The following is a 27076-nucleotide window of genomic DNA, read 5'->3' as shown; positions in this document are numbered from 1 at the left end:
TCTCTGTTAATTTTTTGTCTGATTGACTTGTCCAGTGGTGAGAGGAGAGTGTTGAAGTCTCCCACTATTAGTGTGTGGGGTTTAATATATGATTTCATCTTTAGACGTATGAGGGTGCCCTTGTATTTGGGGCATAGATGTTCAGCCTTGAAATTTCCTCTATTTTTTTTTTTTTTTGTTACTTAGGAAAGTTATTTGGACAGAGGCAGTCAATAGTGTCTGAGGTCTAGATCTGGAGATTGAGAATCATGAAATAGAATGATAAAGTAGATAATATCTTTTGATTTAGAATCAAGTTTGGTTGGATTTGAATTCCGATACCATTATTTACTGTCTTTGACTACTTACTTTGCTTTTAGATGCTTCAATTTTAAAATGTGAAAAATGGGGGATTATAATAGTACCTTCTTCACAGGAATTTTGAGGTTAAATGTGTGTAAAGGACTTAAATGATGGCCAGAACACAAAGTGTTCAATAAAAGTTATCCTTTATTATTGCAGAGAGGAACTGAGTTGACATTTTATCTTTGCTCTATTTATGGATAAATAAATAATCCTCTTCTAATGGCAAAAAAAAAAGAAATTTCCTCTTGATGGATTTTTCCTGTGACTAATATGAAATGACCTTCTTTGTCTCTTTTGACTGATTTTAGCTTGAAGTTTATTTTGTTTGATATTAGGATAGCTACATGCACTTGTTTCTTAAGTCCATTTGATTGGTATATTTTTTTCCCAACCCTTTACTCTGAGAAAGTGTCTGTCTTTGAGGTTGAGATGCGTTTCTTGTATGCAGAAGAAGGATGGATTCTGCTTTCGTTTCCAGTCTGTTAGCCTGTGCCTTTTTATAGGTGAGTTGAGTCCATTAACATTAAGGGATATTAATGACCAGTGGTTGCTATCTCCTGTTAATTTAGTTTTCATCCTTGGTGATGTTAATTTGTCCATTTTTTTCTTCAAGATTTGCTGTAATGAGATCATCAATTGTCTGTGTTTTGTTGGTGTAGCCATCTTCCGTGGGTTGGAGTTTTCCTTCTAGTATTTTGTGTAGGGCTGGGTTTGTGGCTAGCTAGGTATTGGTGAAATCTAGATTTGTCATGGAATATCTTGTTTTGTCTTATGGTTATTGACAGTTTTGCTGGGTATAGTCGTCTGGGCTGGGGCCTCTTAATGTCTGCATAATGCTTACCATGACCTTCTGGCTTTCATTGTCTCCAATAAGAAGTCAGGTGTAATTCTGATAGGTCTACCTTTATATGTTACTTGGCCTTTTTCCTTTGCAGCTCTTAATATTCTTTTTTTTACTCTGTATGTTTAGTATTTTGATTATTATGTGGTGAGAGGACATTTTTTTTTTGATCCAGTCTATTTGGTGTTCTGTAAGCTTCTTATATCTTCATAGGCATATCTTTCTTTAGGTAAGGAAAGTTTCCTTCTATGATTTTGTTAAATAAATTTTTTGTGCCTTTGAGTTGAACTTCTCCTTCTTCTATACCTATTATTCTAAGATTTGGCCTTTTCATGGTGTTCCATATTTCATGGATATTTTGGGTTAAGCTTTTGTTAGATTTAATGTTTTCTCTAACTGATGAATCTATTTCCTCTATTGTATCAACAACGCTTGAGATTCTTCCATTTCTTGTATTCTGCTGTTCATGCTTTCATTTGTGGTTCCTGATCTTTTTCTCATTATTTCTGTTTCTATAATTCCTTTGGCTTGTGTTTTCTTTATTGTTTCTATTTCAGTTTTCGAGTCCTGGCTAGTTTGTTTTATATATTTGATTGCATACTCTGGCTTCTCTTCAGATCATATAAATCTTTTGCTTTTTATATGTTTGATTTCTTTTTCTTGGTTTTCTTTAAGTGATTTGCTGATATTTTCCAATTTTTTGTTTGTTTTTTCCTCCATTTCTTTAAAGGAATTTCTCGTTTCATCTTTAAGAATTTCAAACATTCTCTTGAGTTTTTTTTTTTTTTAAGATCATTTTCTTCTGGTTCATCCATGTTTGGTTGTTCAGGTCTTGCTGTTGTAGGGTCTTTAGGTTTTACAGGTATTGGGTTGCTCTTTGAGGTGTAGCATGTGATCTTACCTTTTCTACTCATCTTTTCTTCTAATAGGTATGGTTGGGGCTGTCTGAGATTCTGTTGAATAATCTTCTAGGTGCCAGCGAATCCAAAGCTCAGATGGTTGGTCCTTTTGGTACAGTCAGTGTCACAGTTCTAGTTACCCCATTGGTTGTTCCTGTTCCTGGAGATAGCTCAGTGCTCCTGTGCTTTGCTCTGCTCCCTTGGAGTTTGCTGTCTCAGGCCTACTTTGGCCTAGGCTGCTGGCTTTGATCTGTTTTTGTAAATCCTGGTTTGGATCTCCTCCTGCAGAAGTTCCTGGCTTGGAGCTGGACCTGTTCTAGTGGAGATCACTGGCTCTGGATCTGGTCACTGGCTTAGTCCTGATCTGTCAGTGTTCTGGGACTGGGTTGGCTCCCTGGACTGGATTTGCTCCTGGCTTCTGCTGCCGGTGGAGCAGGCCCTCTCTGTCCTAGGTATCCTTGGTTCAGTTCTGCTCCTGTGGAATTTGTTGCCCAAGATGGAGTTTCTTGCCTTAGGGCAACTTTGGCCTAGGTTACCAGATTTGACCTGTATCTGTAAATCCTGGTCTGGATTCCCTCCTGCAGAAGTCCGTGGGTTGGAGTTGGAGCAGGAAAGGTTTCTGGTTCCGGTTTACTGCCTTGGGGGTCCCAGGCTTGGGTGCGCCAGGACCTTCAGAGGACCTGCTTTCTTCCTCAGAGGTCCCAGACCCATGCTCATACCTGTGGGGGTTCCAGGTTCCTGCTTATTCCCTTTGATGTCCCAGACCAATGCCTGAACCCACAGAGGTCCTGGCTCAGGCCTACTCTCTCTGAAGTCCCAGACTCATGCCTGGTCCCGCTGAGATCTCTGGTTCATGTCTATTCCCTCGGAGGACCCAGGTTCACTCCAGTTGTAATCCTTATAGGTCTGCCTTTACATATTACTTGATTTTTTTTTCCCTTTACAACTTTTAATGTTCTTTCTTTGTTCTGTATGTTTAGTATTTTGAATATTATGTGGCAGGGGGACTTTTCTGATCCAATCTATTTGGTGTCCTGTAAGCTTCTTGTATTTTTATAGGCATGCCCTTCTTAAGGTTAGGGAAATTTTCTTCTATGATATTTTTAGATATTTTTTTTTGTGATTTGGAACTGAAATTCTTCTCCTTCTTCCATTCCTATTATTTTTAGGTTTAGTTTTTTCATAGTGTCCCAGATTTTCTGGGTGTTTTGTATTAGGGTTTTTTTTAGACTTAACGTTTTCTTTGATGAATCTGTTTTTTCTATTGTATCTTCGGTGCCTGAAATTCTGTTGGTGTATTCTGTTGGTGGTGCTCGTATCTGTCATTCCTGTTTGTTTACCTAGATTATCCATTTCCTGATTGTTTTGAGTTTTTGTTTTCTTTTTGCTTCTATTTTGGTTTTCATGTTATGAATAATTTCCTTTGCCTGTTTTTTGTTTTTGTTTTTTTTTTCCCCTTGTTTTCCTCCTACTCTTTTTGGTTGTTTTTTCCTTGATTTCTTTAGGGGAGTTTTTCATTTCCTCCTTAAGGACCTCTGTCTTCATAAAGTATCTTTTAATGTATATTTCTTGTGCATGAGCTGTGTTGGAATACTCAGGTCTTGCTGTCATAGGATAGCTGGGCTCTGATGATGCCATGTTGACCTGGTTGTTTGTGTTTTCACACTGGTGTTTAGGATGACTTATGCATTTGTCTTTGTTAGATGGGTGTTTTGTTTCTTGTTTTTTTGGGGGGGGGAGTTTTTATTTTTTGTCTTTGGTTTTTTAGTCTTTGTGCCCTGGATTTCTGGCAGCTGGCATGATCTTTGGTCTAGAAGGGAGTCTCTATCCAACTTGGGAGCTGGTTTTCTGGTGATTAGCTTGGCCTTTGGTGCAGCAGGAGCTCTTTGTTCTTCTGATTGGTGTGGCCTGAACCTGAGCAGCTAGTTAGGAAAATTGGTCTTCATTTATTTATGTAGGACTGTGAGAGTCAACTGTTGTGTTGCAGTTTTGTTTTGAAAATGGAATAGAATTAAGCAGAGAAAGACTTTACTGTTTAAGATGCCATCTTTCAAAATTTAAATTTTCAAAGATTATGAAGTATAAGGTTTTATAATCCTATCATTCATCTTCTCAGCAGAGTAAAGGACTTGTTTTAGGAAGACCACAAAGGATAACAGGCAGGATAAGGCTGTTGTCATCATCAAAGTGTTTTTGTAAAAGTTGAAAAATTCTTAGGTTGAAAGTTTAAGATCTGGGCTTTTGGATTAGGCCTAATGCCTGTCCTAAGTCAAATATCTATAACTTCATCACTCTAGCTGGTAATAAAATGTCTTTTACTTAATAAATACAATTTAATGATGTCAAAAAGCAAGTTGCTTTGGTTGATGCAAAGGTTAGAGATGTATTATTCATAATTTAGTCAACCTGAATTCAAACTGTACATTAAGAACATCAGTGACAGGTCAGCTGTGGGTTACAAATAAAAGATGGCAAAGAAGAAATATAAGGCTTAACAGCATTTCAGTTTTGAAATCTGAGTTTAGAACTGAAAGGAATAAAAAATTCATTTAATTTTGACATCTTTAATATAAGGGCTATAAAAATAATTAAAGTTAGAAGATAGTATAAAATATTACCTTTAATCTATTTAGGCATATGCATAATTTACATAAATACATAAATATCATATCATCATCTTATAACTAGAACTCAAAAATATATTTTTTTACTATATGCATTTTGTTGATAGGCATGTTTTATAAAATTAACAAGCCAGGTGATGCATAATGTGGGACAATGGTCTTGTACCATATAAAGATTTGTCACTTGTATTAGTTTAATAAATTGCTGATTGGCCAGTGGCCAGGCAGGAAGTATAGGTGGGGCAACCAGACTTGGAGAATTCTGGGAAGAGGAAAGACAGAGATGCAGTTAGAAGTCAGATGCAGAGGAAGTAAGATGAGGCTGCCTTACTGAGAACAGGTACAATGTCATGGGGCTAAACTTAAGAATTATGGGTTAATTTAAGTTGCAAGAGATTGTTAGTAATAAGCCTGAGCAAAAGGCTAAACAATTTATGATCAATATAATCCTCTGTGTATTTAATTGGGACTGAACAGCTATGGGACCAAGTAGTACAGATACTTTTGTCTACAAATGGTGCCCAACATTTGGCAACTACATTCACATAAAACCTAAGAGAGGTTGGAAAGGGATTCTAGACACAAAGGAACAGAGTCAAGCACAGCTTCTTGGCATCAGTGTTTTCTCGGGTGAGGGGTGGCATGTTTGCTACAGGCAAGCAAAGGCAGAACTCCTTTAACAGAGTCTTCCTGACTCAGTGTTAGCAGCAAAAATCGCATGGCTCTTTTTTGAGGCCCTGCCGCCAAATTCTTTAATCCCAGTACTTGGGAGGCAGAGGCAGGTGGATCTCTGAGTTTGAGTACAGCCTGGTTGACAGAATAAGTTCCAGACAGTCAGCACTACACAGAAAACCCTGTCTCGAAAAAACAACCACACCTCCCCCGCAAAAAACCCAAACCAACAAAGCAACCAAAAAACAAACACAAAACTAGTAAAATGTCAAAAATCCAAAAACTAACAAATTGCTAAAATCCATAGAGCAAATTATCATTCTATCAATTTATAATTACTTTTTAATTTTAAAAAGCTGTTATTTGCTTGGTACAGCTTTTTATGTAGTTAAAAGAAGCCTCAGTTTGAGCTATGACTGGGAAAAATAATCACTTTCCCCCAATTACTTTTCAAAGAATCGGTAGTATTTTAATAGCATACATTCTAAATAAGTAGAGTTTTTTTCACCGATGATATTGTTTACATTTTTGAATTTTCTCACTCTTTGCTAAATTAATAATGATTATATTAAAAAATTCTTTGTTCCTTATAATAGTATTTGATTTTTTTATATATTAATTACTCACTAAAAACCAATACATGCTGGGTGGTGGCGGCACAAACCTTAAATCCTAGCACTTGGGAGACAGAGGCAGGTGGATCTCAGCCAGAGCTGTTACACCAAAAAAAAAAAAAACCTATCTTGAACAGCAACAACAAACTCCAAATAACAACAACAAAAACCAAATAACAACAGCACCCCCCCCAAAAAATCCCCAATATACTTTATACACACACACACACACACACTAATTATACTTAATTAGAGGAACTATTTCAGTTTAGACTATAGGTGACATGAATGTGTTAATAACATGAGATTTGATTAGCTGTTCCTGACTCTGCCTTTTAATTCCTAATAAATCCTAATAAACTTATCAGAGTTATATTATATTATAAGTGTTACAGTTTTGAGTGGAAATGTGTCCTGGCAATCAGGAGCCAAGGAATACCATAAAGTCACACCACATAACGAACCTCATACAAGAGATTTACTAAGAGGGAATTCCGCAGTTTTCTGAGTGCTGTGTTACAGTAATTCATCATGACACCTACATTTTAGTATACATTTTAAAAGATGTTTGCTTCAAAGCAACTATTAACAAATATCTCTAAAATCTTAAATATATTAATTTTTAGTTAATAAAAAATAGTAAGTTTCATTGTGCTACTTCACATATCATCTATATATAACTGTACTTTGTTAATATTTATCTTCCCATTGCCCTTTCTTGTCACCATCATGAACTTTTCCTTTAACTATGACTGGGTCAGATTGTCTTCTAGTTATGACAAGACCATTACTCATTCATATATGGTTAGATCTCGGAACACTGCCTACTAGTACAAGCTCCAGTGATGGGATGCTCTTTTCATATATATTTATATGTAACACAGTTTATCTATTATATACAAGTTATAAACACAATATATATTTAATTTTATATGTAAGCTGTATTGCTTATAGATAGCATTAGTATTTTATTTTATTACATTTTATTTTATTTTATGTGCATATTTGTGTATATATTTGGATAATGTATGCCTTGACACATATGTGGTGGTTAGAGGACAACTTGCAGGAAATTACCTCTCGTTCCACCATGTAGGTTTGTTAAACTTGGTGGGAGACACCTTTACACACTGAGCCATCTCTCTGGCTCCTATAAAAGATACTTGAAAGTTTTTGTCTGTCATCTTTTGCCACTAAGTGAAATCTTCAGTGTCAGGAATGGGTTATATCTAGTTTAGTCGTTGGTCAAAGGGGATCCATGGAAACCTCAAAATGTCACAGGCTCTCCACAAAATGATGGTAAGGCCCTGTTGCTGAAGACAACACTCACGTATCCCATTGAACATGGAGAGGTTGAGATGGTGCCTACATGGAGCCTTTCCCACTACATCATACTGGAAAGTACGCTGCATGTTACCAGAGGAGAAAGGTAACAACCAACCTGGCAGCAAACCCTGTGATCTACAGTGATGATCTGCCTACATGACATGCTGGTATAACCACTCTGATTATATTTAAGGTTCATCACAAGATAGAACCCATGCCTGACACTGCTTGGATGGGCAGTAACCTAAGACTAGGTAGGCCCAGGGGAAAACCAAATACTATTGGTCTGCTAAAGGAACATAACAATCAAATGTCTCCTAATGGCATTCTACTGTACCCTTACATTAGCACCTCACTCACCGTCAGAGCAGCTTCCTCTTGCAGCACATAGGAACTAAACAGAGACACACAACTGGACAATGTGCCGAGAGTGAGGGATTTTGGAACACTCAGCTCTAGGTGGGCTGTCCTCATCATATTTCTCCCTTCAGGACTCAGGGAGCTATGTGGAAGAGAATGCAAAGAGACTGTAAGGGCCAGAGGACATGGATTACACTAAGGAAACAGTGTTTTCCAGATACAACAGGACTGAGGGACGTAGGAACTCCAGACCATGGCAACGTGCATGGGGCCTGCACAGGATCAAACCAGACAGGACCCTCATGCTGGGAGTGGGAAGTGGACCCAGCTCCTACCTCTAACCAAGAAGCTATCTGTAGCTGATACTTGCGAAGCAAAAGTTCGCTTTCTCTGCTGGAGTCTCACTGAATATATTTATCACACTTAACCTCATACCCTGCAGTCCAATGCATGTCCAGTGCAAAACTCTCTCTCTCTCTCTCTCTCTCTCTCTCTCTCTCTCTCTCTCTCTCTCTCTCTCTCTCTCTCTCTCTTATATACACTCAAAAATAAAGGATACTTTATAGACTTTGTCTTATATTACTTTGTCTGGACATTTTTTGTCTTACTGGATGTATATTGTAGTTTCTGAGTTTGTGTTTTTGTGGTTTTTGTGTGAGTGGTATGTGTGTCTGTGTTTCTTGTGTTTTTTCTTTTTCCTTTTTTTTTTAGCCTATTTTCTAAGGAGAGAAAGGGTGTAGAGTTGGGTGGGTGAGAAGGTAGAGATGATCTGAGGGAGAGGAAACAAAAAAACCCATAGTTTTTGTCTGTATACTATACTTTTTATGCATCTGTTTCTCTATATTGATTGTATGTGTCATATACTCCTGTTTTTGCATAAGTAGTAATTTTTATTGTGTTACAAATATTATAGATTTTACATTTTAGTGTACTCAGATTTGTATGTTGGATTTTGCTGTATTTTCTTAGAGAGTTCTGGAGTTGCCTCTTGCACACAGTTATATCACTCCTGGGTAAATTAATCTTTTAAAAAGTTGTCTTTTTTTTTTGTTCAGAACAGCCTTAACTACAGTTGTTATTTCTCTTTCCTATAAATTCTAGTTACTCAACTTCTTTGAACTTTGATACTTGTCTTTTAAACTCAACCAGACCGTCAGTCTCTGTTTGGTTTCTGCTCTCTGCTGTGGCCTAGAAACTGCCTCTAGGCAGCAAGCTAGGAAAATCACGGCTTAAGTCATGTTTCTTTTTCTTTCTGTATCAGCCTTGTGTCTGTTGTCAAATATCTGAACAGTTGGTTCATTATGCTTTACTCTTTTTTCTAATTCCTTGAAGTAGGAAAGCAATTCTGGGTTTTAATATATGATGGGTGGAAGAACAAAAGGAATGTAGGGCTTTGGGGAAGAGTTGGCTAGTGTGGATAGTAAACAATGAGAATAGTTGTTATGGGCTGGATGCTGAGAAGCCTCCTCTTGTGCATGGCATGGGGAGTCTTTTGTGCCTTTGGTTTCATTGAGGAATAGTTTCTCTTGAATACATTTGGCCTTTTCCTTTTACTTCACATGTGGGGAAGCTCACTAAATCTGGTTGATTTGAGGCAAAAACCAGCTGGCTTTGTTTTGTTCTCCTGCGTTTTCCTAGAAGCAAGACCAGAAGCAGGCTGATCCAAGAAGTCATACAGCCCAGCTGGGGCATTTGGTGAGCACATTACGCTTGAGGTTCCTGCTCACAATCTAGTTCGAGACTGAGGCTCCAAAGTGTCCTGGGCTGTCTTCTTAGAGGGTGTACTGGTTTCTTTTTTTGTTGCTGTGACAAAAGCAACTCAAGGAGGGAGATGCCTATTTTGGCTCACAGTTCGAGGGTGCATTCCCTCATGGTGGAGAAGGCACGATGGCAGGACACGAGCAAGTGGGTCCCAATCCGTCTGTAGTTAGGAAGCAGAGAGAGACACATGGTGCTGCTCATCTCACTGTCTCCTTTTTATTCAATTTGAAATCCCAGTCAAAGGGATGGTGCTGCCCATATTTAAAGTGAGTCTTCACCCCTCAGTGAGCTCAATGTAGAAATTTCCTCACGAATGTTCTCAGTTTGTCCTTCCTGTCAACACGAACCACCACAGTGGGGCTGGCGGATGACTGGTGAGAATGAACTCCTCCAGGGCAGTTTCTGCCATTATGTGGGACTTAGAGAATTCCTGAATACCCATCACCCTCAATTAAAGGCAATTTTAAACCCTGGGACAAATTCACACACATATAGTGAGGAAATAGCTGATTGCATTATGAGTTGATTACTTGGTTACTATGATTAATTTCCTAGCTGAATCTTTTATTGATTTTTGAAAATAAAAATGCTAACATTTTTTAAAGTAAAAATATGCAGAACAAAGGCAAGAAAAAGTTAATTTTTAGTAAGATCAATAGCACATTGTTGGTTACTGCTGAGAAAGCAATTGCACCTGTTATGAGTACAATTAATTCTGCTCATATTATTCATCCAGAGAAATATCTAATTACAGAGGGATTATATAAAGTAATATAAGTAGCAATGAAAAATATTATACTAAGGAACAGAAGAGCTGTGGTGACATACAGAAAACACTGATGCTGATCTGACTTTATAACACTGAATTTTATTACAGGAGATGCTAACGACTCTTATTAACATTTATATGTGACCTTAATTTTTAAAAAAATGTTTTTGGGTAGAGTTTAGAGAGCTCATGTAAATTCATATAAATTTGGTGTATTGGGGCTTTCAACTGTTACCAAAAGAGAGAAGCAAATTGACATGTTCCATATTTAAATTAAATTTGTCATCCACTTAGGAGCTTTAGAAGAGAAAACGATCAATCACATTAGGACCAGCTCTTCTTGATGAGTTTTATGTATTGGCTATGAAGCAAACATTAGAAGAAGTTAGGTAAACAAATGGCTTTGTTTTAAATGGCAGGTCATTCTAATGTGACTCTCACAGGTAACTACTGATTTGAAAGAAAATCTGCTGCCTCCAAATTAGAATTTTATGGAAATAGAGCACATCTATTTTCTGGGGATGGGGAGTGATAACAAATCTGTTTCATATTATAATGATACTCCTATTTTAGCTACTTAGGATGGATGGGTAGGGTTTTTTCCTTTGAAAATGAATTGATCTGTAAATGTAATATAAAAGATGTCAAAAAGCTTGTTTTAAGTTTGGCTTTGCCTAAAGCTGTCTGTAGAATATCTGAGTGTTTAGTAATTTGGGGATGAATTTAATTATGTACTCTAGTATTTTTTTTTTTTTTACTTACACAACCAACAAGTATCTATTAAATTCTAGTGTGTGGTTTTGCAGATTTGAATTCTGAGAATGCAGTGTGAGCGAGTGAAGCAAAGCCCTGCCTTTTAAGTTGCTCACATTCAGGTTTGCAGGGGAAGACAAAGAATACGTATCAGTGAAGGGTAAACAAGCTAATATCAGGAAATTACACATGTTGTGAAATGAGGGCCTAAGAATGATAGAAAACGTGCTCTGTTAGATGTGGTGGCTAAGGAAGGCTTTCATCAAGCTGAGATGATAAAGAGGAAGTCATTCTAAACTATGATGAAAGGACTCTTTAGAAGGAACAAATTAAGGAGTAAGATCCCTATTGCAAGAACAAGCTTGGAGTGCTCAGTGGAATATGGGAAGTCAAACAGTGCTCGGGAGCATGGTACATGGGTGTGGGGAACAGAGAAGTAAGTAGGTCATTTGTACTACTGGACTTTAGAACAGCTTTGTTTGGTATTATTAACAATAAACTTCCTGTATTGGGTTCCTCTCTCATACTTCTTCTATGTCTTTAGTTTGTAGACTTTTTACTATAACCGTCACATGGTATTCTCTTGTTCACGTGTTTGTGTCTAAATTTCCCCCAAACATATCGAAAGAGACCTGTTGTATTCCAATATGACTTAATATTAATTGCAATCTGATATATTAGAAGTTATAATGTCACAGAAGAATTGTGGAGTTACACAACTTAACACTACATGTATTTAAAGTGCACAATTTGATGAGTCATTTTAAATCAAGATAACACATTTCTCCTCTCGAATGGTCGTCTGCCCTGTTGATAATCTTTTTCCCTTTGTTAAACCTGAGAATTTGTAAGAGAAAAATAAGTTCCACAATTTTTGAGCCAAATTTGGAGCAAGCTTTAATTAAATACTGGACAGGATGATGGACTCCGCCAAGACCATTTTGGGGTTCTCAGAAAATGGTGACAAGTCACATTTTGCAGAGGTTTAAAAAGGAAAAACCACAAGGCCATAGTATTTCCCATCAGGTCCAATCAGGAACAAGCATACATCTTACTTCCTGCCTGTGTACCTCCTGCCAACATCCATCTGCTGCAACAACAATCTCTTCTGCTGCAGTTGGATGAAGCAAACTTGTTTAGTGTAGCAAAAACATGTGACTTGTCATCTCCCAGTCAAGCACAACCCCTGGCATTCCAAGAAGTTATCTGTCCTTGGGCCAGTGGGGCTTACAGGGTAACTTAGCCCTTACACTATATATACCTTTCTCCAACCCTAGGCAATCAATTTTCTTTCTGTTTGTATTTATTATTATCAGAATCAGAAAGCATGTACTTGTCTTTTGGATTCACCTTTTCTCACAAACAATATTGCTGTGTCAATGATTTATTTCTATTTATTATTGATAACTGTTGTTTTATATGTGCCATGGCTTATTTGTCACTGTGGACGACCATTGGGTTATTTCTAATTCTAGTTTATTACAAAGACATTGTGAAAGTTTGTACACAAGTATGTGTATGGGCACATGTTTGTGTTTCTCCTGATTTAATCCTTAGGAGCAGAACGGCTGAGTTAGTCAGCATGTGTATATGTGCTATCATGTTAAATATGACGCAGGAATAGTAAAGTAAAACAGCAAAGGAAGGCATCTGGGAAGTGAGGAAATATAGAAGAAGCAAGATTAAATAGATGATAAGAAGAAGGAGATTTGAGAAGATTGTTATGGGAATAATATAACAAAAGATTAGACATAATGGGGCAAAATCAAGAAATGACTCCCATAAACATAGAAAGGGGAATAAAATAACATTTCTTTAAACAGCAGCAATAACAAATGCCACTAACAATGTTGTGGAGGGGAAGGTGACAAGCATAGAAGGTTTCTATGAAAAATAGAAATGAATGGAAAAGAATGAAGACTTCCCAGTAATGAAAAGATAACATTGGATGCATGTATGAAGAGGAATAAAATGTAATGATGTATAATTGAAAGGAAACCTAGTGCGTGAGTGCATGTGTGTGGTGTATGTAACCTAAGGTGGCTTTTTTTCTGTATCCTCACAAGTTGTAGACTGCTGGTTATTTGCATGGAAATGGGGAGGGTCAGCTGGATTGCAGATACTTGTCTTCACTATTCTTATCCAGATGTTGAGCCTGTGTAGTTAAGTGTCTATATCTACCAGAGCTGTCTTCATTTTAGTTGTTTCTCTTCTTTGCCTACAAGGGCCGTCTGTTGGCGAGGCTTAGCTTTGCAGTCTGTGGGCTGGGCAGGTTCTCTTACCCTCCAAAGATCATACCCCCAGGGTGGCTGCTATTCTTGGGGAGAGGGATTGATTAGCTTCCAACTGTAGGAGAGCATGAAAATCAGTCATAGCACTGAGATCTGTACAGGAGGAGGACCTGCTTTTGTATTTTCAAACCGTTGTGAGCGTCAATCACCCTGCTAGAGAGATGCCATGGAGAGATACCAACCAAAAGCACCTGAACTTCAGCTCTGGGACTTCATAGTAGTGGGCAATGAGTAGATGAGAGGAAATGTCAGGGCCATGGGTTTGTCCTGGAGGCCTTTGCCTTAGGGCCACTGGCCTTTTGGAGAAGTTTTCTGCTTCTCCAAATAGTCAATTATGTATTAAGGGTGTTTAAATAGTAGTGTGAATATCTTACTTATACTTACATGCATAATTACCATTTCCGGTGCATTTCAATCCTCAGTGTGGATCTTGATTTATGATCTAGTATAATTTCCTTCTGGACTAGCCTGCTGGCGATAAATTCTCTTCAATGACTTTCACTGAAGAATTCTGGGTTGATACAATTTTTCCCTTCAGCACAGATGAGCCACAATCTTTAAGTTTTATCATTCTTTTTTAGAATTTGTCTCCTTATGTTTTCTACATTATCTGTAATTTTGTCTGTTCTTAAGGCGTTTCTCTTTATTATTGGTATTGGTGATGACATGTTTTAGTTTGGGTTTCTTTATAATTTTATACATGAGTCATTGGGGCCTTTGGAGCTGACTTATTATTTTTATAAGGTCTGTGATTGCATCTTCAGTTTTTTCTGTGTTCCTCTTCTTTGAGAATTTTGCTTTCTTATGTTTAGAATCATGACATTTTTCTGAATTCATCAAACCTTAGTCATCTTTCAAATTGTTTTCACTGTGTATTTCATTTAGAATTGCTTATATTAAATATCTTCAGCTTCATTAATCTTTTCCCTTGAAGTATTTAATCTGTTACATATAATCTATCCGTAACAGCATACTTTTTGTGAAAAAATTGTTGCTTTCATCTTTAGAAGTTAAATTTGGTCTTTTATGCCTCTTAGTATTTCCCATAGGTACTTGAATTTATGGAAGTTTGTTATAATATAATTCCTAGTTTCTTGTTATATATTAATTTTGTTATGTATACCAGTTCTGGTTCAATTTCATCTTCATTATGAATTGTACTTTGCTGCTTCTTTGCATGCCTAGAGTTGTTTTTTAGTTAAATGCCACATACTACAGATTATACCTTGTTGGTTGCTGGATGTTTCTGCATTACTATCCATATTCTTCAGCTTTGTTTTGTAAGTTGTGCTTTTAGGAAATAGTAAATCCTCACAGGCATTGTTAGAAAAGGTCAGAACAGCATTTAGTTAAAGACTAATCTCCCTCATAATTGAAGCAAAACCCTCTGAGCAGCCGGCTTCATTCTTCATAAATTAGGAGATTACCACTGCTGCAAGTTGGAAAGGGTGTTGTGCCTCATCCTGGATGTGTCTGGATAGCTCTCTTTCATCTTCTCCGGATTCCCCCCTGCCCTTCAGCCTCAACTAGTTTCTTCAAATATATACATTAATCAGTTTTCATCTGAGTACAAAAAAGATCCTCGACACCCTCCAGAAGACTCTTCATCTCTGTTCTTTCTAGTATTCTTCTATGTAAACTCACAGTGCATTGGCTTCCATGGATGCTCAGGCCTACTTTATCAATCTAGAAGTACTTTTTCCTCTGCCTTACTTACTGTGTTTTCCTGTACCATAATCAAGACACTGCCTTATGGAGTAAAATTGATACCTTTTGTTTCCCTTCTCTTTGCTACCAATTATGGCAAACTCCCTGGTTCTCTGGCTCTTAAAGTCTTTCTTCTGCCTCTTCTACAACGTTCTCTGAACCTCAGGTAAGAGAGTGTTTGTAGATGTACCTACTGGGACCAGGCTCTACAACTCTGCATTTTGATTGGGTGTGATTTTTCTCTCTGTTGCAAAGAGAAGTTTCCTTGATGAGGGGTGAAGACGATACTTATCTGGGGGTATAATGACAGATGTTTAGATTGCTGTTAGGGATTGTGCTGGTTTAGGAGTTTAATGGTTATAGACTCCCCTCCAATAGCCATGGTTTTATTAGCACTGAATAGTTCGCTATGTTTTTAGTAGAAGGCATGGATTATGATTATGGATTAGAGATTATGATGGTAGTAGTTTGTATTCAGAATATGTGCAGACCTGGACCAGCTGTTCTTGTTTTATATCTGTTAAACTGTGTGTTGTTTGTGAACATCTCCAGACTGAGTGTGTAGTGAACTACAACCAAATTTAGTATGTAAACTAGCTAAAGATGCAATGTAGTAAAGCTGTGGTGAACAGCTGTCTTAGTCAATCGTAGAAATCAAGCCTTCTCCATCATGAGCAGTCAACTGATCAGAACACACTCCTGTAAGCCACACTCTGAACAGCATCCAGTCAGACTATTTCTGTCTCTCCCTCTGCTTTCTGTCCACAGATGCTGCCTGACTTGCGTTTTGAGTTCTTCTGTTTCTTTTCAGAGCCCTGTCTGATTTGCTAGTCTTTCTTTGTTCAGCTAACTCTGTTAAATGTATTTTCCCTAAAGTTTTTCCTTAACTCTCTCTTGACTTTGCCATCATCCTTTGGGGAGACTCACTTATGCCAGAAATCATATTTTGTCCATCACTTATATTAATAATAAAGGTTGAAGTAAGGGAAGACAAATGTGATTTTCAATAATCCCCCAAAATATCTAGGATTGTATTCAGTATCTACCATATGCCAGGGGTTCTATATATTTAATTCCCTTAAAACCCCTAATCATTAGAAAAGCCATGGAGAATTAGAGAAGGGTTTGCAAGAGTGGTGTTTCTCAGATGAGCCATGAGAGATGAACAGGAGTTATCTGAGATGGGACATGGGATGAAGTCCTGGGCAGGTGTTCCAGCAGAGGGAACAGAATATTCCCAATGGAAAGGGAAATAGAACTAACTTGAAAAACTCAGCTCAGCTTGCCTAAAGCCACAGGAAGCAGAGAAAGGCTGTGGCCTGAGGATCAGGAGATGGTGAAGATAAAATCAGAGAGCCAGAATAGACCTTGAGGGGCTTTAAAAGAGATACTAAGCCTGGACATTTTTTTTTTTTCATTCCTAAGGGCCTTTTGGAAATGCCAAGCGCAAGTTTGGGGCATGATACTTTAGTTATAGTGTGGAAATAGTGAATTAAATGAGTAAAATTAATACATAGGTATAGAGATTGAGAAAAGTATAGATTAGTTCAAAATGTTGAGTAATAACCTCACACTTGACCAACCATTTGCACATTCAATGACTATATTGGCTAAATATTTATCAAACAAATATTTTTGTGTTATTATAAATTAACTATTTCTTATGGAGTCCCTGCTATTTGCCACTTATATAAACAGTGATATTAATTATTTTCTGAGATGTGATGATGCTATGTATTCCAATCAGGCCTCGAAGTCTCCATCCCTCGCTTCCTGAGTTTTAGGATTACAAACACACACCAATGTACCTTTTGAAAGGTGAGGAAACCGGAATAGGCACAACTCACGAATGCAATGACATTGCTAGCTAATGACCACACCAGAATTTGATCTCAGGTCAGTTTGACATCTTGCCAGATTTAGCCATGTTACTCAAAGAAACCTTTCACATTGTAAGTTATATTAACATCCTGTAAAGTCCAGAAAAAACAAAACATTTTGAAATAAAATATTTTTATTGTCATACATGGGTGATTTGACCTAGATTTCCAGAAAGAAGTTGCCTTTGCTTTATAGATGAATAATTTCATGTATATATCTCTACATGAATAGGTGACATTTAGAGCCCTTAAGCCCCAGATAAATTTGCATTCTCAGGAGTTTTTCACCATTTCTCCTAACTCTATGGTCTATTCTTTATTAATATTAACAGATATTAATATCAATAATTAACATTAACAAATATTAATAAAGAATGTATTTGAAATAAGAGAGAGGAAGATGCATGCTATAATAATGTCAGAGTTTCCGGGGGAGGATATTATGAGCCTGTTTGTATAAACAAGTTTTATTTGGGGTTCAGTATGAATTTTCAATAGATGATTTTCAGATAAGGAAGCAGCAATTCAAATGCAGTTATATAAACAAGAAGATCAGAGGGGACTTATCCTGAAGGGTATAAAATGAACAGAGTCTGGGCCATCACAGCATCCACTCGCCAATGCAAAGAAAGGTAGGTGTCTACCCTGAGCAGGCCCTGCAAACGAGATGCTTTTATTATCACTTCATTTTATTTTAACAATGTAGCATTTCTTTAAAAACTGCAAACTTTGAGACAGAACTGATAGGCTCGACAGTTTTTAGTTATTGTTCCAGATCATGCAGGGGTGGGTGAAGGGGAGTGAGCCCCACATCGGCCGATGAAGTGAGCCCGCGCTGACTGAGGATGCACACAGCCCGCCAGTCTGCTGGTGGAGGGAGAGTGAACAGGCTGCAAGAACTTCTCCTGCTCACAGGTCGACCTAAATGTGTTTAGCACTAGAATAATCTGTGCATTTAATCCTCACAATTACTAATGACCATTTTGATGAAAATGTGTTTGGGGAGAGTTCTAGAGTTAATTCACTTTGGAGTGTGTGCATGGGTAACAGGTTTTCACTGCCATCAGGGACACTCCATGTAACAAGATCTTTTCAGCTATTTAATAGCGAATCTCTCTTGGCTAGTATACAATACATACACCTTATTAATCTAATACATTTTTCTTTCTGGAAAAGTACTCTGCTTTAGTGAAATGCTAAGGTTGCTCAGAAGTAGAAAAATTGATTCTTTTCATTGTACAGTAAGTAATGACTTCAAGTAGAAAAGAGAGGTGATAGATATTAGCAGAGCAGAGAGAAATGTGTTTCATAATGCGAATAATAAAAGCAGAAGGAAAATATGGAGAAAAGGTTAAGGGAATGAACACAGGGAAAGCACTGAGAAAAGGAAGGTATTAGCACTGGTTTACACAGTGCTATGTAGCTAAGGAAATTTTCTTATATAGGAGTCTCATGCATTATTTTTTTTTTGACAGCAGCATTGTAGATTACTAATTCTAATTTAACACAGAATCACAGATTATTCGTGCTGTGAAGATTTTCCCAGTAGCCTTTTGATGTTTAACGTTTCTTTTATAGACAAGGAAATTGAGATACAGGAAAGTTAAGTGAATAAAGTTTTACTATTTATAATAAAGAAGAAAATATACAGAATCATTCACATTCTTTATCTTTGTAGCATTTTATGAGCACCATGACTGGTGATCCAGTCCTTTTTTATGCTTTGCTTTTGTTATGTTAAACTTCTATATTTATAATAGGGAGTCTTGCTGGGCAGTGGTGGCGCACACCTTTAATCCCAACACTCGGGAGGCAGAGGCAGATGGATCTCCGAGTTTTAGACCAGTCTGGTCTACAGAGTGAGTTCCAGGACAGCCAGGACTACACAGAGAAACCCTGTCTCAAAAATTAACCGAAACCAAAAAACCAAAAACAAACAACCCCCCAAAAACCAAAAAACACAAAACCAAGAAACCCAAAAGGGAGTCTTAAAAGTGTCACTATTTTAGAAGAGCTTTTTAAAATTATGTGTGCATGTGTGTACTGTGTATGAGGGTGCCTGTGTAGACCAGAGACATCGATCCCCTGGAGCTGGAGTTACAAGGGGTTGTGAGTTATCTGATCTGGGTGTGAGAGTTGTGCTCAGGTCCTTTACTAGAGACGTACTTGATCTTAGCCACTGAGCCATTTTTGCAGCCCTATCTTACAGTTTTTAGGGTCACGTGTGTTCCTCTGTTTTTATCTAGCAGGTGAATAAATGAGATTAAATATTTTCATCAGTTTCTTATAGACCATGGGAAATTTCTGCTCCTTAGGTTCTGAGCCAATATTCAGATTATAGGTTACTGACATGCTGTTCCATGTAGAACTGCAGAGCTAGAAGCCATTGGAGAATTGTGAAGGTGGCCAGGGCTATGTGGACAGGAAGGGAGAGTATTCCATCACACTTACCTGGTTGTTATTTTTAAGAACCTTTGGAGAATCCTCTTGATCCGTGTCACTAATATAATAAACTAACTGAATACTATATAGGGAACTTGTATTTTTATGAAACACCTGGCAAAAATCATAATTCCTGAGAAAGGAATTCTTATGGCTTCAGCTGGGGTAGAATCTTAACTGTAGAGCTGAATAAAGGTTCAGTATGTGTGAGGGTTGGGTCCTACATCGGAATGCATCAAATAACAAAACCAGGAATTCTTATGTTTTTACTTCCTAATGCAAACATTTAAAAATGCTGCAAGGGATGCTCACATGTGTAATGCCTTGCTGAACAGAGTTTACCACTGAGCACTTTTTCACTCACTCATCCATCTACACGAGTAGCAAATGTAATAAATGGAGGGCAATCGAGTCATAGCTTGGACTTTCTTAGAGAACTTAGAACAAACTATATTTTAAATTTGTGTCATACTTGGTTCCTCTTGAACTATTGGTGTTTTGGGTCAAGAACTATGTTAATACATGTCTCAGTGCATAGTCCAGATGCTCAGTACATGTGTGTTTATCCAATTTCGGCAATGCCTATGCTAGGAATAAGAGGTTGTTGAAATGGCTGTAGGAGTTGACATTTAGAATTAATCCTTAGGAACTTTTGTTATACTTATTTTTGTCTTATACATTTATTGAAGACAAAATTCTGGTTACCTGAGACTGACTTACAAGGTTTCAGTAAGTAGAGATTTTAAAGTATGCAGCTTCCAATTGTTGTTGACACAACTGGAAGATTTGAGAAAATCTTGATATATTTATGAAGATTGAATAAATTGTGTAGTGAATAATTTTCTTTTAATTTTTTATAGCTGTTTATTGTGGGGTGGTGGTGTTGGGGAAGCACGACAGCATAAATTTGGAGGTTAGGACAACTTCTGGGAAGGAGTTTGTTCTCTTCATCCACCATGTGTGTTCTGGGGCCTGAACTCAGGGTACTGGGCTTAAGCAGCAAATGTTTTTACCCCTGAGCCATCTTGGCAGTCAGTGAATAATAATTTAATAGAATTGCTTCAGTGAGGAATACACACACACACACACACACACACACACACACCAACAATGATAGTTGAGAAGGAAAAACATCCAAACATACCTAGTTAGTTGAACAATATTAGTAAAAGGAAATAAAAATCTTAATCTTAGAGGTGATCAACCTACATCTAAATGTCTGAAATTTGATTATTCTCTTTCAGTAACAGAATCAAAATAATTATAAGCCATAGCATTTCCCAGATCATTACAAGCTCAGCTGATACTGATAGCTTCTCCGTTAGACAGGCTGGCCGGGACGCACGTTCTGCTCGGTGGCCCCCTTGTTTCCTCCCATACAGTCACGACTGTAATGATGGATCAGTTTTCTTGGCTGGACTAGTCTAAACGTGTCAAGCTAGTATTTTCAGCTCTCTATATTCTTTTAAATAATGAGCGCTATGCAACTTCTATGTAAAATGATCTTTTATTTCAACTTGAATTTTTTTCAACTCTAAAAGATACCTTCAGGATTCAGAAAGGGCCTTCTAGCTGGTGTTATTACTAACACTAGTCATAATTTTACCTGCATTTTTCAGGACCTTCTCCAGCTTCCTTGACCAGCAGTAGTAGAATTATAGGCAAGATTACAAACACTGGGGGGTACCAAAGTTTGGTTATTTTTCTTGGTTTCTTTCCATCTCTAATTATATGAATCTTTTAAGCTGTTGAATCAACATTTTTAGATACTTATAATTCTGGAAAAGTCCAGTCCGAAAGAATATTTATTGATTTAATTTTTATAATGACAGGCATTTTATTACAGCACCATTGAATGAATTATTTCACACTTAGTTTACCAAAAGCTGTCAGTTTTCTGTTGTGATATTGCAAACTTGCATGTCACTTCCCAAGGGGGCAAGCAGGGCCATAGCTGCATCTGAGTGTATGTGAGAAGGTCTGAGAAGACTGGATATGTAAAAACACCTTATGTAGGGCTCAGAGCTAAGTAACTATCCACTGTATTTTAGCTGTCCCCATTATTGGCTGCGTGTTTATATATATGCATAAGCTTTTCACAAACATGCCTCTGAATGTACAGAAAGGATACATGTAATGAGTTCTGTGATTTTTATCTTTGATTCAGCATGAGTGCTATCGTCCTGCTTTCCGTGCTTTTTGCTCTTGCATTTGGGCAAGCAGCATCTTTTTGTATTCCAACTGAATATACAATGTACGTGGATAGGAGAGAGTGCGCCTATTGCCTGGCCATCAACACCACCATCTGTGCCGGGTATTGTATGACAAGGGTATGTTGTTCACTGTACTTCTTTTAGCTACAAATTATATAGGCCAAAAGTGATCTGTTAATATTTAGAAAGTAAGTGAGATAATCATAGCATAATTTTCCAAATCCAATGGTACTGTCTCTTTGGGAAGCCAAGAGCATTGTTTTCAGAATTATAACAATGTGTCTCTGTTTGGAAAAAGAAATAAAGATACATTTGCAATAGTCTACCCCCAATTTATTTAAACCTCATTTTGTTCTCATGATCAAAGGTAAATGAGAAGAAGGTGTCTTTTGGGGGGCAGGGTCTCTGGGGGGTTAAGTGCAGATGTGTTAAGCTAGTATTGAGTAACAGAGTTCAAGAGTCCTCTGTAGGTCATCACTGAAATAAAGGGATGTCAGTAAATTATGGTCTTTCTATTGCACTATCTAGAGCAGTGCGAAATTTATCACATTACGATCCCTTTTCTTTCCATAGGATATCAACGGCAAGCTATTTCTTTCCAAATACGTTCTCTCCCAGGATGTTTGCACATACAGAGACTTCATCTACAGAACTGTGGAGATACCAGGATGCCCACGCCATGTTGCTCCTTATTTCTCCTACCCTGTTGCCATAAGCTGCCGGTGTGGCAAGTGTAACACTGACTACAGTGACTGTACACATGAGGCCGTCAAGACCAACTACTGCACCAAGCCACAGACATTCCATTTGGGGGGATTTTCCGTCTGACTTTAACGGTACTGCCACTCGCAATCTGGTTAAATGTGTTTACCTGGAATAGAACTAATAAAATACCATTGATACGTTTTGCCTGCCATTTAATCCATAGGCACATCCACACGGGCATTAGGGAGCTTAGGAAGCTTTAGAAGGAGAGGTGCATGAAAGAGGCTGTCATGGTTTCCATACAGAGCAGATGAAGGCAAAAGAAAAGTGGAACATGAGCTGCCACTGCATCCCAGCCCCGGAGATGTTGCCTACAGACAGCAGGGGGTCTGTCTTGACCTAGAAAGCCAGTGAGAAGGTACTGCAGAGTTATAGAAAGAAAGGGCTGTCTTTAGAAGCTGGAGGAATATACTGTCCCTTTAAAGGCCAGCAGCAGGGCTTGAGTGCACTGGTGAGACAGGTCCCTATGGAATGTGGCACAGAAAACATTATCCCTGTCATTCATGTTCTCTGAATAAAGCTCCACCAAAACTCAGCCAAGAGCATGGGCACCATTCTCTTTAATTTAATTACTCTGGTGAGCCAGCTGACCTGTGAAAGGGATACCCTGGAAGGTCAGCTAATAAAGCCTGGAAAAGAGGCCACGATCATTTTACATGTGGAAGCCTAAATCCTTCATAGTCCCTCAAGTAACAAGAGATACCTTCCAGCATTTATACCAAAAGCAACTTATGCTTTGGGGCTTTGGCTATCATATAACACTTGTACAACCACCACAGGTTTTAGGGTCAGGGGAGAGGGCTAAGAGATTCAGTGGAGTGGGTTCTGTTGTTTTAACCTTAACCTTTGTTTATAGGGAGACATTGCTTTGGGTTTATAGGCTTAGTAGCGGGATATTTCTCTTTTCCTTCCTTAGATGCTCCTTCTTAAGAGTTGAACTTTAAGTGGTGTTCTGTGGACTTAATCTTAAAAAGACTGTCTTCTATTCAGCCATTAATTGTCACCATGAAGTTGAAAACTGCTTCTCAGTAGGGCCATGTAGAAGGGTGGCTGTGTTGCACAGCCACTGGGTAAGCTTAGCTGGGCATCTTGTGAATGCCTGCACGCTGACAGGGCCACGGGGGAGAGATGGTGCAGATGTCTGGTAGCAAACCCTCACTTAGCCAAGGATGAGGGAATAACCGTGCACTTCCTTCCATACAAGAGCCACACAGCTACAGTACTCTTACCTTAGTATCTAAAGCTGACACTTGCCTGATCACTAATCGAAAGCTGGGACTTGGAGTTCTCATGCCAACTGATAAAGAGCACACAGTCATTTAAGATTGTTTATCAAATATAGACATTTGATGGCCGTGTAAAATGTATAAAGTTCAAACCTACCTGGCATTAGCCGCAAATGATTCTCAAGCATCCTGAAAGTGATTTTTTGTGAAGAGATTTGGACTCTAGAAAGTACAAGTTGTTCACAGAGGCTACCTATAGACAGCACAGCTTTGGAAAATTTTATCTTTTGAATTACTTTAATAAATTTCCTGACTCTGCAGGGAGGGGCCCAGCTCAGACCATGGATATAACCAGCTAGCACTATCACCGGCACAAGAGTGGGCACATGACTTACTTTCACTGAAGGAAGAGTGTTTGGAAGATGCACATGTGAATTTTATTAAACTATCCTTGAAGGTGAAGCTGTCTCAAACACAAAAACCTTAGGGCAGAGCTCAGGGATCGAGGTATCCAACAACTTACCTAGCTGGGTCCACATGCTTGGAGATATGGTAACTCAATTGTGAGGGACCTTGGTGTCCTTTTGGTTTAAAACAAGGAAAATGGATATAGAGGCTCAGAAATGGGAAGAGGAAGTGCTGGAGAGATGGCTCAGAGGACAGAGCACTGCTGTCCTTCCAGAGGACCCTGGTTCAATTCTTAGCACCCACATGGCAGATCACAACTGTCTTAAGTCCAGTTCCAGGGAATCTGGTGTAGCATGAATACTAAAACCGAGAGACAGATATTGGGGTTCAACCTGAAGATCAGAAAAGAAAGCAGCCAACCACTAGAGAGACCTTTTACCTCTACCAAATCTTCAGAACGAAGGGGCGAGATCCCGTCTTCGCGAATCCTCAGATTCCACACTCCAATGAGTTTCTGTCTCCTCCTCTTTATATTCCTCTTTCCCCACAGCCATATCACTCCTGTCTCCACTTCCTTAGTGCAGGGATTAAAAGTGTGTGACTCCCAAATACTGGAATTAAAGATGTGAACCACCACTACCTGGATCTGTTTCTGGATCGATCTAGTGTAGTGCAGGGTAACCTTGAACTCACAGAAACCCGTCTGCCTCTGTCTCCTGAGTCCTGGGATTAAATGTGTGTGCCACCACCCCCTGGCCTGTATGGCTGACTAGTGTGGCTGCTTTGTCCTCTGATCTTCGGGCAAGCTTTATTTATTAAAATACAAATAATATACCACTGTAATCTGGCACCTTCACACAGACATACACGTAGGCAAAACACCAATGCACATAAAATAAAAATGTATTTTTTTTAAAAAAAGAAATGGGAAGATGAAAAATCATTGCTTATAATGTGGGAGAAAGGCAGACACTGGAGCATCGCCGGGAGTGATCCTTAAATTCCCTGTAAAGTTCAAAGGACTCAGTATTTTACCAGAGGAACTCAATGCTCCAAGAAAAAAAAAGTCTCATTTGACTAAAATATAAGCCTATAAAGAGTTCTCTCAAAACTCAAGGATTTGGGGTCCCTGCTGCAGCAGTCTTTCATGGCCACACTCACGGAGAAAAAGTAGAATGTAGCAGCAAGGATGTGTCGCAAGTTCACAGCATAGCATGGCACTTCCTGGTAATAGAAAATTCTAATAATAGAAAATCTCCTTTATAAAACAAAACCATCTTTAAAATGCAAGAGTAGCAAGTCTGAGTGAACACAAAAATCCTCGTATTGAGGTTACTTCCTCTCTAGTCTATTTTTCAATGCTTTTTCTTTCTTGTCTGCTGTAGTTAATGTCTCCTTTTCTGTCTTATAAGACAATTCGGTGTCAGTTTCTTTTCTTCAGCTCCCCTTTATCCACTACACTCAGTATACATGTCCCTTCTGGTGGCTGCATGCTGCTTCTCCCCTGCCTGCTTTCAGGACTCAAGTTTTCAGTCAAGGTGTTTGAGTAGGACTGATGGAGGGGCATGATGTTCAGGTTAGGAGCTGGATGGAGGGGCATGATGTGCAGGTTAGGAGCTGGATGGAGGGGCATGATGTGCAGGTTAGGAGCTGGATGGAGGGGCATGATGTTCAGGTTAGGAGCTGGATGGAGGGGCATGATGTTCAGGTTAGGAGCTGGATGGAGGGGCATGATGTTCAGGTTAGGAGCTGGATGGAGGGGCATGATGTTCAGGTTAGGAGCTGGATGGAGGGGCATGATGTGCAGGTTAGGAGCTGGATGGAGGGGCATGATGTGCAGGTTAGGAGCTGGATGGAGGGGCATGATGTTCAGGTTAGGAGCTGGATGGAGGGGCATGATGTTCAGGTTAGGAGCTGGATGGAGGGGCATGATGTTCAGGTTAGGAGCTGGATGGAGGGGCATGATGTTCAGGTTAGGAGCTGGATGGAGGGGCATGATGTTCAGGTTAGGACTGATGGAGGGGCATGATGTGCAGGTTAGGAGCTGGATGGAGGGGCATGATGTGCAGGTTAGGAGCTGGATGGAGGGGCATGATGTGCAGGTTAGGAGCTGGATGGAGGGGCATGATGTGCAGGTTAGGAGCTGGATGGAGGGGCATGATGTTCAGGTTAGGAGCTGGATGGAGGGGCATGATGTTCAGGTTAGGTGCTGGGCAGAGAGCTGACTGCAATCCCTCCCAGTGGGAGTCATTCCTGGAACTCAATTTCACCTGTTGAAAAGGAGTGCTTGGTTTGGGGATAGAACAGGAGCTTGAAGCCACTGGGGGGCATCTTTGGCATCTCTTAGAAACAGAGAGCCTGAGACAAAAGAGTCAAGCCAGAGGGGAATAAGACAGCCCAAGGAGGAGAAAGAGATTACACATTTGAGTATAACCTGAAGCCCCCACCCTTAAAGAAAGCCCCACTTTCTCATTTGACACTTGCACTTGAAAAGCCTTGCTTGACGCAGCGGCTTTAGTTTCAGATATTCCTAATACCATCCCTTAAGTGCACACCTTCCCTTGCTGTGTGTCATGATTCTTTTCCTTTCTTGACCCTTCTCTTTGGTGGGAAACAGCTGTGATCTCACTCACCCGCCCACACGCAGACCAAAAGGAAGAAAGGAAGGAAGAAAAAAAAAGAAAAAAAGTCTACAACTCTGTGCAGTGTTCTAGTTACTTCCCCCATGAATTATTATTCTAGGGCTTTTTAAAAAGTCAGCCATAGTAGCCACATACTTCCTTACTTCTCATTCTCCAAACTACCATTTGTATGCTACTCCTATTCCTCTTTGAAGCTGTTTCAGTAAGGGTGACAGTGGCTAGCTAGTGACCCAATACACAAACAGCTCTTGTCTTGATCCCTTTGCTTCCAAAGAGCCTGGTGAAGAACACATACCTGCATTCACAAGGCTATAGAGCTACAGCATTCGATTAGTCCTAATGAGGATGAAACCAGCCTTTTCTCATTTTTCTTTTGAGACCAAGTCTCAGCCTAGGCTGGCCTTGAACTTTTATGTAGCCCAGCTGGCTTCAAGCCTATGGTCCTCTTGTCCTTGCCTCCCAGTGCAGAGGCTGCAAGTGTGGCCCACAGTGCCTCACCTATTTTTAAATATGCATTTTCTTTTTAATCTTCCTTTTC

At 38.9% G+C, this 27076-nt stretch overlaps 1 protein-coding gene across 1 annotated transcript; it reads left to right on the top strand.

The window, feature by feature from the left end:
* Positions 1-21452: 21452 nt before the first annotated feature.
* Positions 21453-22325, top strand: Tshb (thyroid stimulating hormone subunit beta). Its single transcript, XM_057794233.1, has 2 exons — positions 21453-21614; positions 22071-22325. Exons 1-2 carry the CDS (start codon positions 21453-21455, stop codon positions 22323-22325), a joined length of 417 nt encoding a protein of 138 aa, XP_057650216.1.
* The last annotated feature ends 4751 nt before the right edge of the window (positions 22326-27076 follow it).

This window comes from Chionomys nivalis, chromosome 18 (assembly GCF_950005125.1).
Source record: "Chionomys nivalis chromosome 18, mChiNiv1.1, whole genome shotgun sequence".
Lineage (NCBI taxonomy): Eukaryota > Metazoa > Chordata > Mammalia > Rodentia > Cricetidae > Chionomys > Chionomys nivalis.
The sequence above is the reverse complement of the archived record's forward strand: the minus strand, read 5'-3'. Positions and strand labels throughout refer to the sequence as shown.